At 41.5% G+C, this 14,710-nt stretch overlaps 1 protein-coding gene across 1 annotated transcript; it reads right to left on the bottom strand.

Moving 5' to 3' along the window:
* Positions 1-8,013: 8,013 nt before the first annotated feature.
* On the bottom strand, positions 8,014-13,103 carry POLR1F (RNA polymerase I subunit F). The gene is made up of 4 exons (XM_056857763.1): positions 12,853-13,103; positions 9,854-9,995; positions 8,919-9,127; positions 8,014-8,352 (listed from the first exon to the last, which is right to left on the bottom strand). Exons 1-4 carry the CDS (start codon positions 13,101-13,103, stop codon positions 8,028-8,030), a joined length of 927 nt encoding a protein of 308 aa, XP_056713741.1. The 3' UTR covers positions 8,014-8,027.
* Between the last annotated feature and the right edge of the window lie 1,607 nt (positions 13,104-14,710).

Raw genomic sequence — 14,710 nt, 5'->3', positions numbered from 1 at the left:
ACCTCTCCACCTTGAAAGGAAAACAAACAGCTGTGCAGCTGTGCAGTAGCTGGGGTGGCATTAGAATTGCCAACTCTGGGCTAGGAAATTCTTGAAGACTCCTGTTTCCTTAAATTGGTGGAGTTTCATTTCCTTGCCTTGTGGGGCTTGTGCATCTGCACAGTAGGTGAGATTGATTCCATCCGTAGCCATGGTAGTCAGGTCAAGTCATTAAATTATATGTAAGAGGGAACTATGCCTCCCATAATGCTGTGTGAAAAGGCACCTGTGAAATAACCTTAATAACACAGATTTATATGGAAAAAGGTAGTTACAATCACTAGCTGGTGTATTGATTTTCTCACTGTTTATTTATGCCATTAGTGGCTGGGTGGCATGCAGTAGCAGCAGGTCTGTGGAAGAGGAAGAAAAATAGGACTTGCTGGCAGTCTTCAAGCAGTGACTGAACAAACATTTGTCAAGAATGCTTTAGGCTGATCCTGCATTGAGCAGAAGGTTGGACTAGATGGCCTGTATGGCCCCTTCCAACTCTATGATTCTATGGTGGGCTCTGTGAAAGTGCACAAGTGTGAAGCACTGCCTCTCTCTCTCTAGAGCTACTAACCTCCAGGTGGTGACTGGAGATCTCCCACTATTACAACTGATCGCCACGCAATAGAAATCAGTTCCCCTGGAGAAAATGGCTGCTTTGGCAATTGGACTCTATGGCATTGAAGTCCCCCCCACTCCAAACTTCACCCTCCTCAGACTCCACCCCCAGAATATCCAGGTATCTCCCAACCTGGAGCTGGCAACCCTATCTCTCTCTTTAAGGAGAAACACTATTTTTTAGATAAAGGATAGATTCCAAGAAGCAGATTACAAACACGGTAATTCATATACATGAAGAATATTAACTTGATTAAAGAAACGGTAATTTTCAGATTGCTGGCATTTTTAACCAGAGGGACAAGCTCCAAATGCTTCCACTTTTGTTTGAAACCAGCATCCCAGCTGTTTCCAAGAAATCAGTAACCATTTCACAAAAGCCTGCAGCATACTCTTTCCAACTCTTTTTTTTTTTTAAGGTCACAAAACCTCTCCTGAATTTCTCTTTCCTGCCTGTTCAAGATCCCGTTAACTTCAAAGGAGAAATTCCCAGTGGATTGTTCTCCAAATCTCTGAAAGCCTTAGTACAGAACAGATGATCTATAGATAAAGCAATACTCCACCATGTGGCATTAAGTGAAAATAAAACTTGCCACAACAGCAGAAGGTACCAATTTCAAGTTCTTAGAAATGCTGGATTATAGAGTTAACATCATCTCTTCTTGCGGCAGAGGATCTTGGACTGGCTCATTTGTTTTCAAAAAAAAATTAATCCAAAAAAGAGAACTTTAAATCTAAACTTAAAAGTAAGCTATAAAAAAAGCAAACGGAGGCCACACATAATTTTCTTTTTGAGGAATGGGGGACAGAGAGAAGAGGTGGGAGAACTGTCACATTAAATTCTTTATACATCTGGTTTATAGAAACAGAAATTAACAGTATAATCCTAAACAGTGGTATACCCTTTTACTCCCATTGCATTCAGAGGATTTATATCAGTTTAACCCTATTTAAGAGCCCCGTGGCGCAGAGTGGTAAACTTCAGTACTGCAGTCCAAGCTCTGCTCACGACCTGAGTTCGATCCCAATGGAAGTGGGTTTCAGGTAGCCGGCTCAAGGTTGACTCAGCCTTCCATCCTTCCGAGGTTGATAAAATGAGTACCCAGCTTGCTGGGGGTAAAGGGAAGATGACTGGGGAAGGCACTGACAAACAACCCTGTAAACAAAGTCTGCCTAGTAAACGTTGGGATGTGACATCACCCCATGGGTCAGGAATGACCTGGTGCTTGCACAGGGGACCTTTACCTTTTTAACCCTGTTTAAGGCTGCTCTATAAATAAAGTTACTTTAAAAAATAAGATATGAATTTCTTTTTGCTATCTACAACTGAAGTAATGATATTGATCACTGGATGCAGAGCAGGCCCATACATAGTTAGCGTTCTTAGCAGGAATACAACAATTCAACCGAACAGCAAAGGGTTAGTTAGTTAGGGTGCCATTTTCAGATATGTTATTAACAATGGGAACACTGCCATTGCCTGCAGTGTGTGGGTTTTCACCTTTAACAGCTTTTTTGAATAGGGGCCTAAATGGTTTAAGGAATGGAACAGACACCAGTTCCATTTGGAACACTTATTATTCCCATAGATCTCAGATACTATCTATTCCTTTTCATCATTTGTTGGACATGCATTTAACTACCTTTCTATAAAAAAAGTTTTTAATCGTGTTTGATTCATTTCCTGCAATACACTAACATCACTTGGCTACATCCTCTTCTAAGAACGAAGAGCTATTTTCGTCCTGCAAAATGCAAATGGCTTGAATCCATAAATGGGACGGTGCTTTGTAAGTCTCTAAGCTGTTCTGGTAAACTGAAAGGACTTCTAGGCCACTGTCCAGAAAGCATCTCTAAGCGTGCTCACAAGTCTGCTCCGTTTTTTCCTTTGAACAGCTTGGGTCACACTGCAAGCTGCTTTGGAGAATAATTTGTTGTTAGTATGTTAGACCTGGGTTCAAATCCATTAAGCTCACTTACCTTGCACTATCTACTCTCTGTCTCACCTAACCTACCTCACAGGATTGTTGTGAGGAAAAAAGGGAAGAACCAAGGGAAGAATCTAAACTCTTTACAAGAAGGCTGGAACACAAATGTAACAGGTAATAGAAGTTTCACATGAAGTTTGTTGTATACCTGGAGCCTCCTCTTGAGCTGAACTTTTATTATCCTGAATGGAAACTCCACTGGATAAAATTAGTTAGAAACCAAGGCCACAACATGAGAGACAACACTGTTGTCACATCACCCAGAAATAGTTATGACCTGAGAAATCACCCCCTCCTGATTTATCTATTTATGCCCCATGTAATTTAATTACATTATAACTAATATAATCACTAGACAAACCTCTAGAGTACCTGACAGAATCATTGTGACAAGGTAAACAATGAAAACCAGCAGCCTACATGGCTAATTTCAACAGAGAAATTCTCTCTTTCTATAGAGATAGATCACAATGGGTTAGTCTGTCTGTAGCAGTTGAAAAGAGGAAGAGTCTGGTAGCACCCTAAAGAATCACAAAAATTCTGGCAAGGTATGAGCTTTCGTGAGTCACAGCTCACTTCTTCAGGTACAGCTAGAATGTGAGCCCATCTTTCCTTCTCTACTTTTGGTAATGTGTTGAAAAGCTCATACCCTGCCAGAAATTTTATGAGTCTTTAAGGTGCTACTGGACTCTTTCTTTCTATGTTCACAGAAGGGATAATGGCTGGAATTTAAACAGGTGGGTGTACTTTAGGAACTGGGCAGGCCTGGAGAGTTTTGAGGGGTGTTTTTCCCTTGGACAGCAAACTATCTGATCCTGTTGCAATCTGATTTTGAAGCAGCCCTCTATTTCAATATGAGGCATGGTAAACTGATGAGAAATTCAACGCTGAAACTTCCTTGAGTGGCATGGAAGTAGTTGTGTGATTCTTCAAATCTGCTCTTCCATCTTGGCCTACAGTGTGTTGGCTATCAGAAGACATTGTGGGTAGTGGCCTGTATTTTGTGCTTCAGCACTGCTGAACATAGCCAAAGGGTCAAGAACTGACACTTTCGCATACTTTTAGCCATTTAATATCTTGATCTCTCACATAGGCTGCGTGTGGCTTAAAGGTAAAGGTCCCCTGTTCAAGCACCGAATCATTCCTGACCCATGGGGTGACGTCACATCCTGACGCTTACTAGGCAGACTTTGTTTACAGTGTGGTTTGCCAGTACCTTCCACAGCCATCTTCCCTTTACCCCCAGCAAGCTGGGTACTCATTTTACCGACCTCGGAAGGATGGAAGGCTGAGTCGACCTTGAGTCAGCTACCTGAAGCCAACTTCCGTTGGGATCGAACTCAGGTCGTGAGCAGAGCTTGGACTGCAGTACTACAGCTTACCACTCTGTGCCACGGGGCTCCAGAGTGTGGCTTGGATGCAGTTAAATTAACAGGCAAATTTAGGATCAAAAGAAAAATCTCATACCTTTACGCGTGTGTGTGTGTGTGTGTGTGTGTGTGTGTGTGTGTAAAATGCCGTCAAGTCGCAGCTGACTTATGGCGACCCCTTTTGGGCTTTTCATGGCAAGAGACTAACAAGAGGTGGTTTGCCAGTGCCTTCCTCTGCACAGCAACCCTGGACTTCCTTGGTGGTCTCCCATCCAAATACTAACCAGGGCTGACCCTGCTTAGCTTATGAGATCTGATGAGATCAGACTAGCCTGGGCCATCCAGGTCAGTAAAACATCCATAAAGCTTCACATGACTGAAGTAACAACATAAGATGACTGAGAAAGGCTGTGTATTTCTCTTTTACTATCCAGAAGAAAGCCCATGGAAAATGGCTAGTTCACTTTGTACTTTAAGGAACTCTGCTTTGGACTGCAACTTTAATTTGTTCTATGTGGGATTAGATTTAAAGTCAACGTGCTGAATCCAAGATTTGTTTTCCACTGCCATTAAGTCACGTCCACCAGTGAAAGAGGGCAATTTTCACTGATCCTTCCCCTCCTGCTGCAGCCCACTGAATCCCCCAAAATGCTGCTCCTGGGAGGGCAGAGGAACCTCGGGATAGTGGGGCAGGCATGAGAGGAGAGCTGAAGGAGCGGGAATCAGTAAAAAAAAAAAAAAAAAATCTTCCACTGGCCGAGTTAACTTTGGATCCAACCAAAATCGTGGAAGCTTGTCACTGATCTTAATTTTTTTCCCCTGTTAAAACATCTTATAAACTGGTACAAGAAAGAAATGAATCAGGCTGCCTTGCTTCATTGTTGTAATTCCTTAAGAGTTCCAGGAGAATAAAATTTCTAAAAATTGCTGATATGCATATACACTAACACCCTAACAAGTGTCCATTTCTCCTTTGGTAATGTGTTGAAACAAAACAAAATAAACAGAAAAATAAATTTATTGATAACAACGCATGAAGAAGGAACTGATATCTGAAGATGAGGGAAGAGATTGCACCAAGGGCACCAATTAAATATACCGATATCAGGAATTAATGAGCAGAAGCACAGAAAGATGAGCTATTATATATCCTACTGTTCATGGCTTTTGATCCACAGTGGATGTTTGAAGTTTCACTGTGCCAGCTCCTTTCAGATGTAGGACAAGAGAGCTAACATTATATCACCTGACTTTTGCTACATTTCCAGTAGTCTACAAATACTGTATTGAGCAAATTGTGTTCTACAGATGTCAGGGTTTGGGGGGTAGAAAAGCCCGACCAAGGTAGTCATTAAAATAGATATGCTTAAGTATTTTCAGTTTAAATATTAAAACCTTTTTTTAAACTAAGCATGGAAATTGCTCTTCCATACAATGGATAGTAATGCAGACTCCTGGGCATTTGTGACCTGCAGCACCATGATGACCAGGTACATTGGCCTCATTCCTAAGAACAGAAGATCCCTTATGGAGCAGACCAATGGCTTCTGTAGATCAGCAGCCTATTTTGGATCAGGGCCAATCAGATATCTCCAGAAGGCCCAAGCCTCCCTCTGTTACTGTTCCCTGCAAATGGCTGTCAGAAATATACCACCTCCGAATCCCTCGGTCTTTTTTGGCCACCCCTTTCATGTACTTATTCCACCTATACAATAACCATTTTTAGGCTGAATGATCAGAACTGCACACAGTATTCCACAGCTTGAATCCTGTGGCCCTGTTTACAGATGCTTATTGCTACAGCACATGGCTTGTATAAATCAGAAAGGTGGTTTAATCGGGAGAATCCCATAAAAAGCTAGTTCCCTGGAGAGTTACATGGTATGGAGATACTCCTAAATGAAGAATGAATGTGTGTATGAGCCTAATTCTAGAAGACTAAAGAAACTTTGTTTTCAACCACAAAATTAATGAATCGGAAAACAAAACAGGTAATCAACGTTGAAAAAAATTCTTAAGAGACTTTGTAGAGGGCGTTTTGATTCAGCAGCACGTTTATATCAATTTTAAGGAGAACTTTATCAGCATAGATGTTTTTAATACGTATTATTAAATATTATTATTAATATATTATTATTAATATTATTATTATTAATAATAATACTCAATTATCAACAGCCTAGCAAAAAAAAAAAGGATATTGTGGACTTATAAAAAGGTATACTCCTTGCCAGGCCTCAAGCAAAATAGAAGTATGTAAAGCAAGTTACTAACTTTTTTTTTCTTAAAGAACAGTGATTTCTTCAGTAATAATAGTTTCTACAGAGCTCGTTGAATCTAATATGGAAATCATACGCTCTGAATTTTTAAGTTGTCTCCCACTGTAAAATTCAGAAATTCCATTTTTGACAAATAATTTCCCCTACTTTTTAGATAACTTGAATTTATCTGTTCTCAGAGGTCCTGATTGACACAAGCACAGAAAATCGCTGCACATTGTTTTTCAAAGTTAAAAAACCAGGCACTGGGACCAGATTATTTTAATGCTGAACGTATAAAATCTACCTACGTTTTAGCTCATATTTTGGGCAGTGTATCACAGACTCCCACAATAATGTAAAAAAATGGGAGTCCTCTTGACAGAGGATAAGAAAGTCAATTTTTATAAACTAATACAACCTATATGGATTAGGCAGATGAGAGGGAAGGCAGGAAGGTATGAGTCGGCTCTCGGGGCCCTTCTTTACATGCCCAGAGTAATGCTTTTGGGGCCAGGAAGGAATTTTCCTCCATTCCAGATTGGCCAGGGATTTTGGAGGGGTTTTTTTTTTTGCCTTCCTCTGAGCCTAGAGCAGCATTCTGGGAGTGGAAGGGGGGGAGAGGAGAGAAGGTAGTTGTGAATGTCCTGCATTGTGCAAGGGGTCCCTATGTTTCTATAAAAGGACTGAAATTATGGCACAGATTCACAGTGCAAGCCTACGCCGAGTTCTTCCAGTCTAAATCAACCACGTTTCTGTTATAATGAAAATTCTGTATTGGAGGACTGGATGGCTGACAGTTCTGATATATGTAAACTTTAAGCGATGACATGCAAGAAAATAAAAGGAAAGAACTTTTCAGCTTCCTTAGTGCAGGGCTCCCTTGCACACTACTTCTGAAAGACAAATTTGTAGTGTTTCAATGACCAGCACCAAAAGGCCTGTTACAAGATGGGAGTTCTGTTTTTTTACTGGAATATTTTATTTCTCCCTACTCTTTCCTTGAGTTTGCCATAAAATTTTTTTTATAAAGCTGTGTCCTCAGTTGATTATGGAATAAAGAATAACAGAAACAAATCCTGCCATCTCATTCACCAGACCCAGTTTAGAGCCACTAAGTCAAGTTACAAGCAATATTAAATTTGTCATAATTCCTTTCCTTTTGAAGGGCGAGACTCACAGTACCATTATTGACCTGGTAATTAGGGAAAGCCAGCATGGTATAGTGGTTAAGAGCAGCAGACTCTAATCTGGAAAACCAGGTTAGATTCCCCACTCCACATGAAGCCTGCTGGCTGACCTTGGGCCAGTCACAGTTCTCAGTCATGCAGAGGCAGGCAATGGCAAACCACCTCTTAGAGTCTCTTGCCTTGAAAACCCTACAGGGTCACCCTACATCCACTGTGACTTTACAGCAAAATCACACACACACACACACACACACACACACATACACAATAAGGGAAAATTACAGGTGCATAATCATTGTTCAAAAAGATTAACATTGTAAGGAATACAACTATGGAGAGGAAGGTTTGCCTTGTGGACATGGAATTTTTTTAAGACTGGGTTTCCTAAAACTGTTTGAAGGTGTTTGACTTGGCTCCTCAACTGCAGGACAACAGGATGAAATTATCTGAATTATTATTTATTATGCTTTTAATGCACAATTTCCATGTGCTTATGTGAAACATTCATTACGGGACTCTAATAAAACCCATGATACTCCATGTTTAACAACTTTGGACATCCTTTGGATTAGTTCATTCCTTTCTTTTCTTTTTAGCTTTGGACTGTGATGTTCCAGGGAGTCCATTGTCTTCATCATAAAGTTTTCTTTTCTTTTTCTTAGACTTGCCACGATCACTATGGTAGCCACTAGAGTCACTGACATGCATTGCCAGGTCCGCTGCGTTTGGTTCACACACATTCTCGGGGTTTTTATCTTGTGTTCCGTCATCAGCCTCCTTGTACTGCAACTCTCCAGTTACAACCACAGCAGTTGCTGCGGCAGTTTCCATCTCTTGTGTATCATCCTGCACATCACAGTGGTTTTCACAGTCTTCCTTTGGTATTTTTGTCACGGTGCTACATTGCAAAAACACAAAGCAAGAAAGAACACGGAGAATGAGCTCCCAAAAGGTTCTGTAACCGACATGTTGCATCCCATAAATTCAATAGGAAATATTATTAACTCTATTCATTTGCTTTGCATTTTACTTGATCTACCAATTTTGCAACTTTGTTGTAAACCTAGCCATGTTTACCAACACAGATGATATGGGTAATCAGGCCTTGTTGTTCACTGAAAGCTAAATACTGTAGAAGTGATCAACAAAACTCTGTACAGCTTTCACTTTATGAACTCCTTTATTAGCCGGATCCTTCAGATCTGAAGACAAACTTGCAAACTCCTTGGGATGCAAGCAATTTATTCCAATATTGTACGGTGGGTCAAGCTACACTTTCCCCAAGTTCAGACTGGGCAAAAATCGAAAGGTAAAACACAGTTCTCCACCTGGCCAATATCAGAAGAGAAGCTCCCACCATAGTCTACACAATTATATCCCTTGTGTTCACCTTGGGAATGAAATATGTTGGGTTTTGTTTTTGTTTTTTGCTATTGCTCTGTAAGACCCATGTTATTACCGTACCTGCTTCTGCACAATCTGCCTTGGATGCAGAACACTCCAGCAGCATCTGAATCAAAATACAACACTTTAAAAACCAGCCTATCGCCTATTTGGAAGCCAAGGTTTTTCCATTCATCAACTGATATGCGATAAGGTTTCGGGATGGAAGCATTGAAACACCCATGCACTAGACAGCCCACATGGCTTGGGGCCACTTTATTGATTATGCCCTGGAGAAAAAGAAAGCAAGAGTGTGTGTGAACATGAAGATTACACCACAGAATCTATGTTTCGTAAACTTGTCATGCTTTCTTGCAATATAAACCCAGCTCAGGTTTGTTTCCCTACTTCTATTAGTTTGTATATTTGGTATGGAATATAAACATGACAAAATAAAAATCAGCAAAGTGCAGCCTTGCAGATACTAACTAAAATTTCAGTCTGTCCCCACTCACATTAAAGATTAAAACGTAATCTTTGCATTCAAGTCTGAAGTTCACTATGAAGGCTGGACATACCATAAACCTTTCTTCCTTTTTGCACAACCATAAAAAGTACAGAAGTGTAAGATATCATTAAAGGCTTGCAAAATATACAGACCAGCTTATCACAAATCAGGTCTTAAGGTAATTTTAGTTCTCACCTGACCCAGGATCCTTTACCATTTGGCATTCTTAGAATTTTGGTCATATACGTTTTCACTGAAACTACAAATATAACTACAATCCTACGCACAGATACGCCATTGTAGTGAACTGCTTTAGGCACACCTAACTTAGCAATGAATTATATACAAGAGGCAAATGTCTACGGCAAAGAAGCCTTAGAACAGTACACTTTAATATTACACCACATGTCAATTTAAGAACTTTGTCATACCACAGGTACCACTTTCCAGAATGACTGGACTTCAGACATTACAAGAATTAGTGAAAGGGCAAGCATATTTTACATACCACAAGTTTTTTTCCTAATTTAGGTGTAAAAACAATAAAATTTGCTTCAATATCAAGATGGATGGCTCCCAGATCATCAATTATATCACCCAGTTCGTTTGTTATTCTAATGTCATCATAAGCCACAGGAACGCCTTGAAAACTGCAAGATAAGAGAAACCACTTGCTGATGATCAACATGGAGAACAAGACCAAAAGCACTTGAAGATTTTAAGGGCACTAAAATTTGATCTTATTAAGAGGAATTATTGCATAGGGAAAGGATTCACCACTAAGTAGAGTTAAGAACTTCATAGGGATGTTTGTTCTGGCCCTTTTTTGACCATGGAAAAGTAAGAGAAAGATGTCTCACATCTGCTACAGATCAAACTTTACATTTTTACTTTTAAGGAATACTGAGAATCACATATAGCCATGAGACAGGCAGAAGATTGGCTGTGGTTTAAGTTTTCCCTCAGTGCTTAAAGAACCCTTGTCATGCCAACCAAAATCCACCTGGAAAAGCAAAAAAAAAAAAAAAAAAAAAACAATCCATCAGGTCATATGGAAAGCAAAACTGCAACAATTTGGTGCACTAACAATGCCACCCTAAGCAGTTATACCCTTCTGTGGTCTTAGAAGGCTGAAACTATGCTCACGATGGCCCTGTGAATGTAATAACAGAAAAAAAGAGAATATAACCAGCCCTTTAAAAGATACGGCTTAGCAATCAGACAATACGCTCTTCAACCTTTCGTGGCAGGAGAGACACAAGCACCTTAAAAGCTAACAAGATTTTTGAGGTATACGCGTTTGCTAGTCAAAACTCCCTTTGTCAGGTACCAGTATCTTATAAAGGGAGTATTGACACTTAAAAGTTTATACCCAGAAATCTTGCTAGTTTTTAAGGTGCTACTGGACTCTAATATTGCTCTTCTACAGCAGACCAACATGGCTACCCACCTGAAATGATCTCCCGAAAAAGACAAAGAACCCTGAGCAAATGCAATGCAATAGTGCTGCCATGGAAATAAAGAAAACCCCTCATAAGCCATGGTAGATACTGCAGGAGAAGCTTGAAACAAGTGCACATAGCAGCAGGGTGTTGCAAAACTGCAGCCTGATCCCCAGAGGCACAAAAAATTCACCTCCCAACCTACGTTGATGCCTACCCAAGGCAAGGATGAAATGCATTAAACAATTAATGGTAAGGATTTATCTGCCATTTATATATCACTGAGAGCGTTTAACTGTTGCCTGCAAAACTGGCAAAGGGCTTCCTGCACATCCCAGGATGGTCTGTGCCTGCAGAACATTTGCCAATGCTGGCCCTACTGTCAACAGTCTGTGCACAAGACTTGAGTAGAGCTGAAAATACGTAACAATATGTATGCAACTAGATATAACATGGTCTTGTTTTGATGTTTGATCATTACAACACTGTATCGATACCTTAGGGTTTTGTTTTCATTTTTTTAAACAACAACAGGAAGGGGACTGTGATGTTACCAATGACACCGACACCCTCCCTTGAAAATCCTCATTATATGCACAAGAAAATAAACTGACTCCACAACTGTTAAAATGCACAGGGAGAGTAGACATGCAAAACAAGCATGCCCAAACCGATTTTAACGCTTGTGGATCAGCAACCAAGAAAATCAGGAATAGGTGGAGTGTGTGGAAAAGTGTTCAGATGGGTTCAACTGTACCACATTACCTCTCTGCCTGTGACGTTTATACTATATGCCTTCCTTTGTTCCACCTGGGCTTTAGCTCCTCCAAATGGACAGCAAGATCCCTGCTATTTCTGGCAGGAGCCTAAGGAAGTTAAAATAAGAGAAGGGACACAGTCTGGCTGTGGCCCACGAAGCACAATCTTATGACTGGCTATTGGGAAGTAAGGCCCACTCTATTCAGTGGGGCACAGGAACACAGCCTGCATGGGCTGCTGGGGAGAAAGGAGAAGGCCAAGCAATTCAAGTGGAACCTACTTCTCTTCAGCCGAATGGCAACGGGGATCTGCAGAAGAGAGGAAGGCAGAATGTTTCCCTTCCTTAGCAGACACCCGCTTGTGTAATAAACATATTATGCTTGTATACAAATAAAAACATGTTGTCATCTTTTAAAGGCGCCTATACACCCAGGCAGGGTTGCCAGGTCCCTCTTCACCACCGGTGGGAGGTTTTTTGGGCAGAGCCTGAGGAAGGCGGGGTTTGGAGAGGGGAGGGACTTCAATGACATAGAGTCCAATTGCCAAAACGGCCCTTTTCTCCAGGTGAAGTGATCTCTATCGGCTGGAGATCAACAGTAATAGCAGATCTCCTGCTACTACCTGGAGGTTGCAACCCAAAATCAAAGCACTTCTGTGCCACTACCGTAAGGTTTGGAAAACAGCACAGGAACGATATAGTACAAAAGTGACAACAACTATATTGTGTTTAAACATGCAGTAATAAACAAGCAAGTGGGAATACACACACGTAGCTCATTTACAAATATATACAAGATATACAATCCACGTTTGATACAGTCTTTGTGCAATACAATTTTCTTAATATATATTTGTAGGAATATTCATTAAAAAAGTCCATAAGGTACATATATGAATAATCACTAATTATATTAGGTACATATATGATTATTCATATATGTACCTTATGGACTTTTTTTAATGAATATTTTAATGAATATTTAATATTTAATGAATATTCATTTAAAAAGTCCATAAGGTACATATAATTAGTGATTATTCATATATGTACCTTATGGACTTTTTTAATGAATATTTTAATGAATATTCCTACAAATATATATTAAGAAAACTGTATTGCCCAAAGACTGCATCGAACGTGGATTGTATATCTTGCATATATTTGTAAATGTGCTACTTGTGTGTATTCCCACTTGCTTGTTTATTACTGCATGTTTAAACACAATATAGTTGTTGTCACTTTTGTACTATATCGTTCCTGTACTACCTGGAGGTTGGCAACCCTACACCCAGGGCGCTCAGGTACCTCTCCGAATAGCGCCGGAGGTCAGCGTCCAGCTGCACGCGGATCCCCGTCCGCTTCCGATGCAAGAAACGAGGCGGCAGCGCGATGTGCCTCCGGTGCGGCGTGATCACCAGGCAGGAGTAGCGGCTCCGCGCCAACGCTTGCGCAGCCTCGAAGGGCGGCAGCTCCACGCGGGGAGGACGAGGCGGCGCCGGAGCTAAGGCGACCGTTGCCTCCGCCGCCGGGCCCGTCCCGTTCTCCCCCTCGGCCATGGCGCAGCAAGACCCGGCCTCTCGGCAACTGCACAGCGCGACCACGAGGTCCTCCGTCGCTCTCTCGCTCGCTCTCCGTCGCTCAAAAATGACGTTGCCGAAAGGAAACGCCTTCGAGTGACAGGACAGGGAGGAGACTCAGTGACCTGAGGAGCGGGTGCCTGGCAGCCATCTTGTGTGTGGCTTGTGCGGCGACGACAAAGTAGGATTTAGCATTTGAAAGCTCCAGCTCTTAAGAAACGGCATAGTTTGAAAGACTCGGTATTGGCTGGTTGGTTTTAAAGCAACAGATTTAACACACCTGCCTGTCTAGAACGTGTTGAAAACTATCCATTAGAAGTCCCGCCTGGGGAGGAAACAAGAACTGCCTCATCCGGGTCCCTGCACGAACAGAGTTTTCAAATAAATGGGGGGTGGTGGAATGGGCTGTCAGCCGCGCATGCGCCCTTGGAGTCGGACGCCACGGCTTGCCCAGAATAGAAACTCCTCCCAACTGTGAGCGATCAGCCAATCGTTGTCTTTCTTGCGTTTGTTTAGTTGTACCTGTCCGGTGCAGCTCTGCTCATATTTCCAGCGTTGGGGAAGGGGTTTGGGTTGCATGTTTTTTTGTTGCGCACGATTTGTTTTTCTCACAATATTTATTATTAGTAGATGATGTGTTGAGAGTTAGGCTAAATGTTTGCTTTTTCCCTGCTTGTGCTGTAGTCTCAACGCTTACGAGGGAAAAAGCGATAAACGGATTTCAAATAGCTTTTTTTTTAACAGCAGGATCTTGTTAAAGGGGAATAGCACTTTAACTAAACAAGTTGAGGAAGGAATTGAACTGATAGGAAGGATAAACGATTGTCAATCACCTTTCTCCCATCTGTCCTTTCAATACACTTTTAGTGATTTTTAATCATTTATTCTCCTGTTTCCCTGTCTACAGCAGCATCAAATATCCATCAAGCCATAGTTTAAAGAAACAAAACAAATAGGCTATATAAGCCAGGTCAGGCGAATTTAATTTATGCAGGTATATCTATGGTATATGCATATGACAGGGTTGCAAGTCTCCAGGTGGCGGCTGGAGATCTGCTATTACAACTGATCTCCAGCTGGTAGAGATCAGTTCACCTGGAGGAAATGGCCACTTTGGCAATTGGACTGTATGACATTGAAGTCCCTCCCCTCTCCAAATCCCACCATCCTCAGGCTCCACCCCAAAAATCTCCAGGTATTTCCCAACCCGGACCTGGCAAACCTACACACAACACAGAGATCTCCAGCATGCAAGCTGCTTAACATTAAACTTCGTTTTTTAATATGCTGTGAGCCAGTTTTTTAAGAGCTTTTTTGGGGGGTGGGTGGGCAGAATCTAGGATCCCGGGCAAGGCAGGGTGAACCTTCAGAAAAAGCGAATATTCTAAAAGAGCTGTTCTCCATACTCAGGGAGGGTAAACCTCTGAACACTGAAGCTTTGACCTCTGGTTGGTTAGACCTTCAGTGCAATTGTTTGACAACCATGCAATGCAAGATGCTGGAGTAGATGGGCCACTGGTCTGATTGCAGGGCCCTTCTTATGATCACTGGCTGCCAGAAGTTATTGCAAGTGGGATAAGTAATCC

This window comes from Euleptes europaea, chromosome 11, assembly GCF_029931775.1.
Source record: "Euleptes europaea isolate rEulEur1 chromosome 11, rEulEur1.hap1, whole genome shotgun sequence".
Lineage (NCBI taxonomy): Eukaryota > Metazoa > Chordata > Lepidosauria > Squamata > Sphaerodactylidae > Euleptes > Euleptes europaea.
This window is presented reverse-complemented; position numbering and strand designations above follow the sequence as displayed.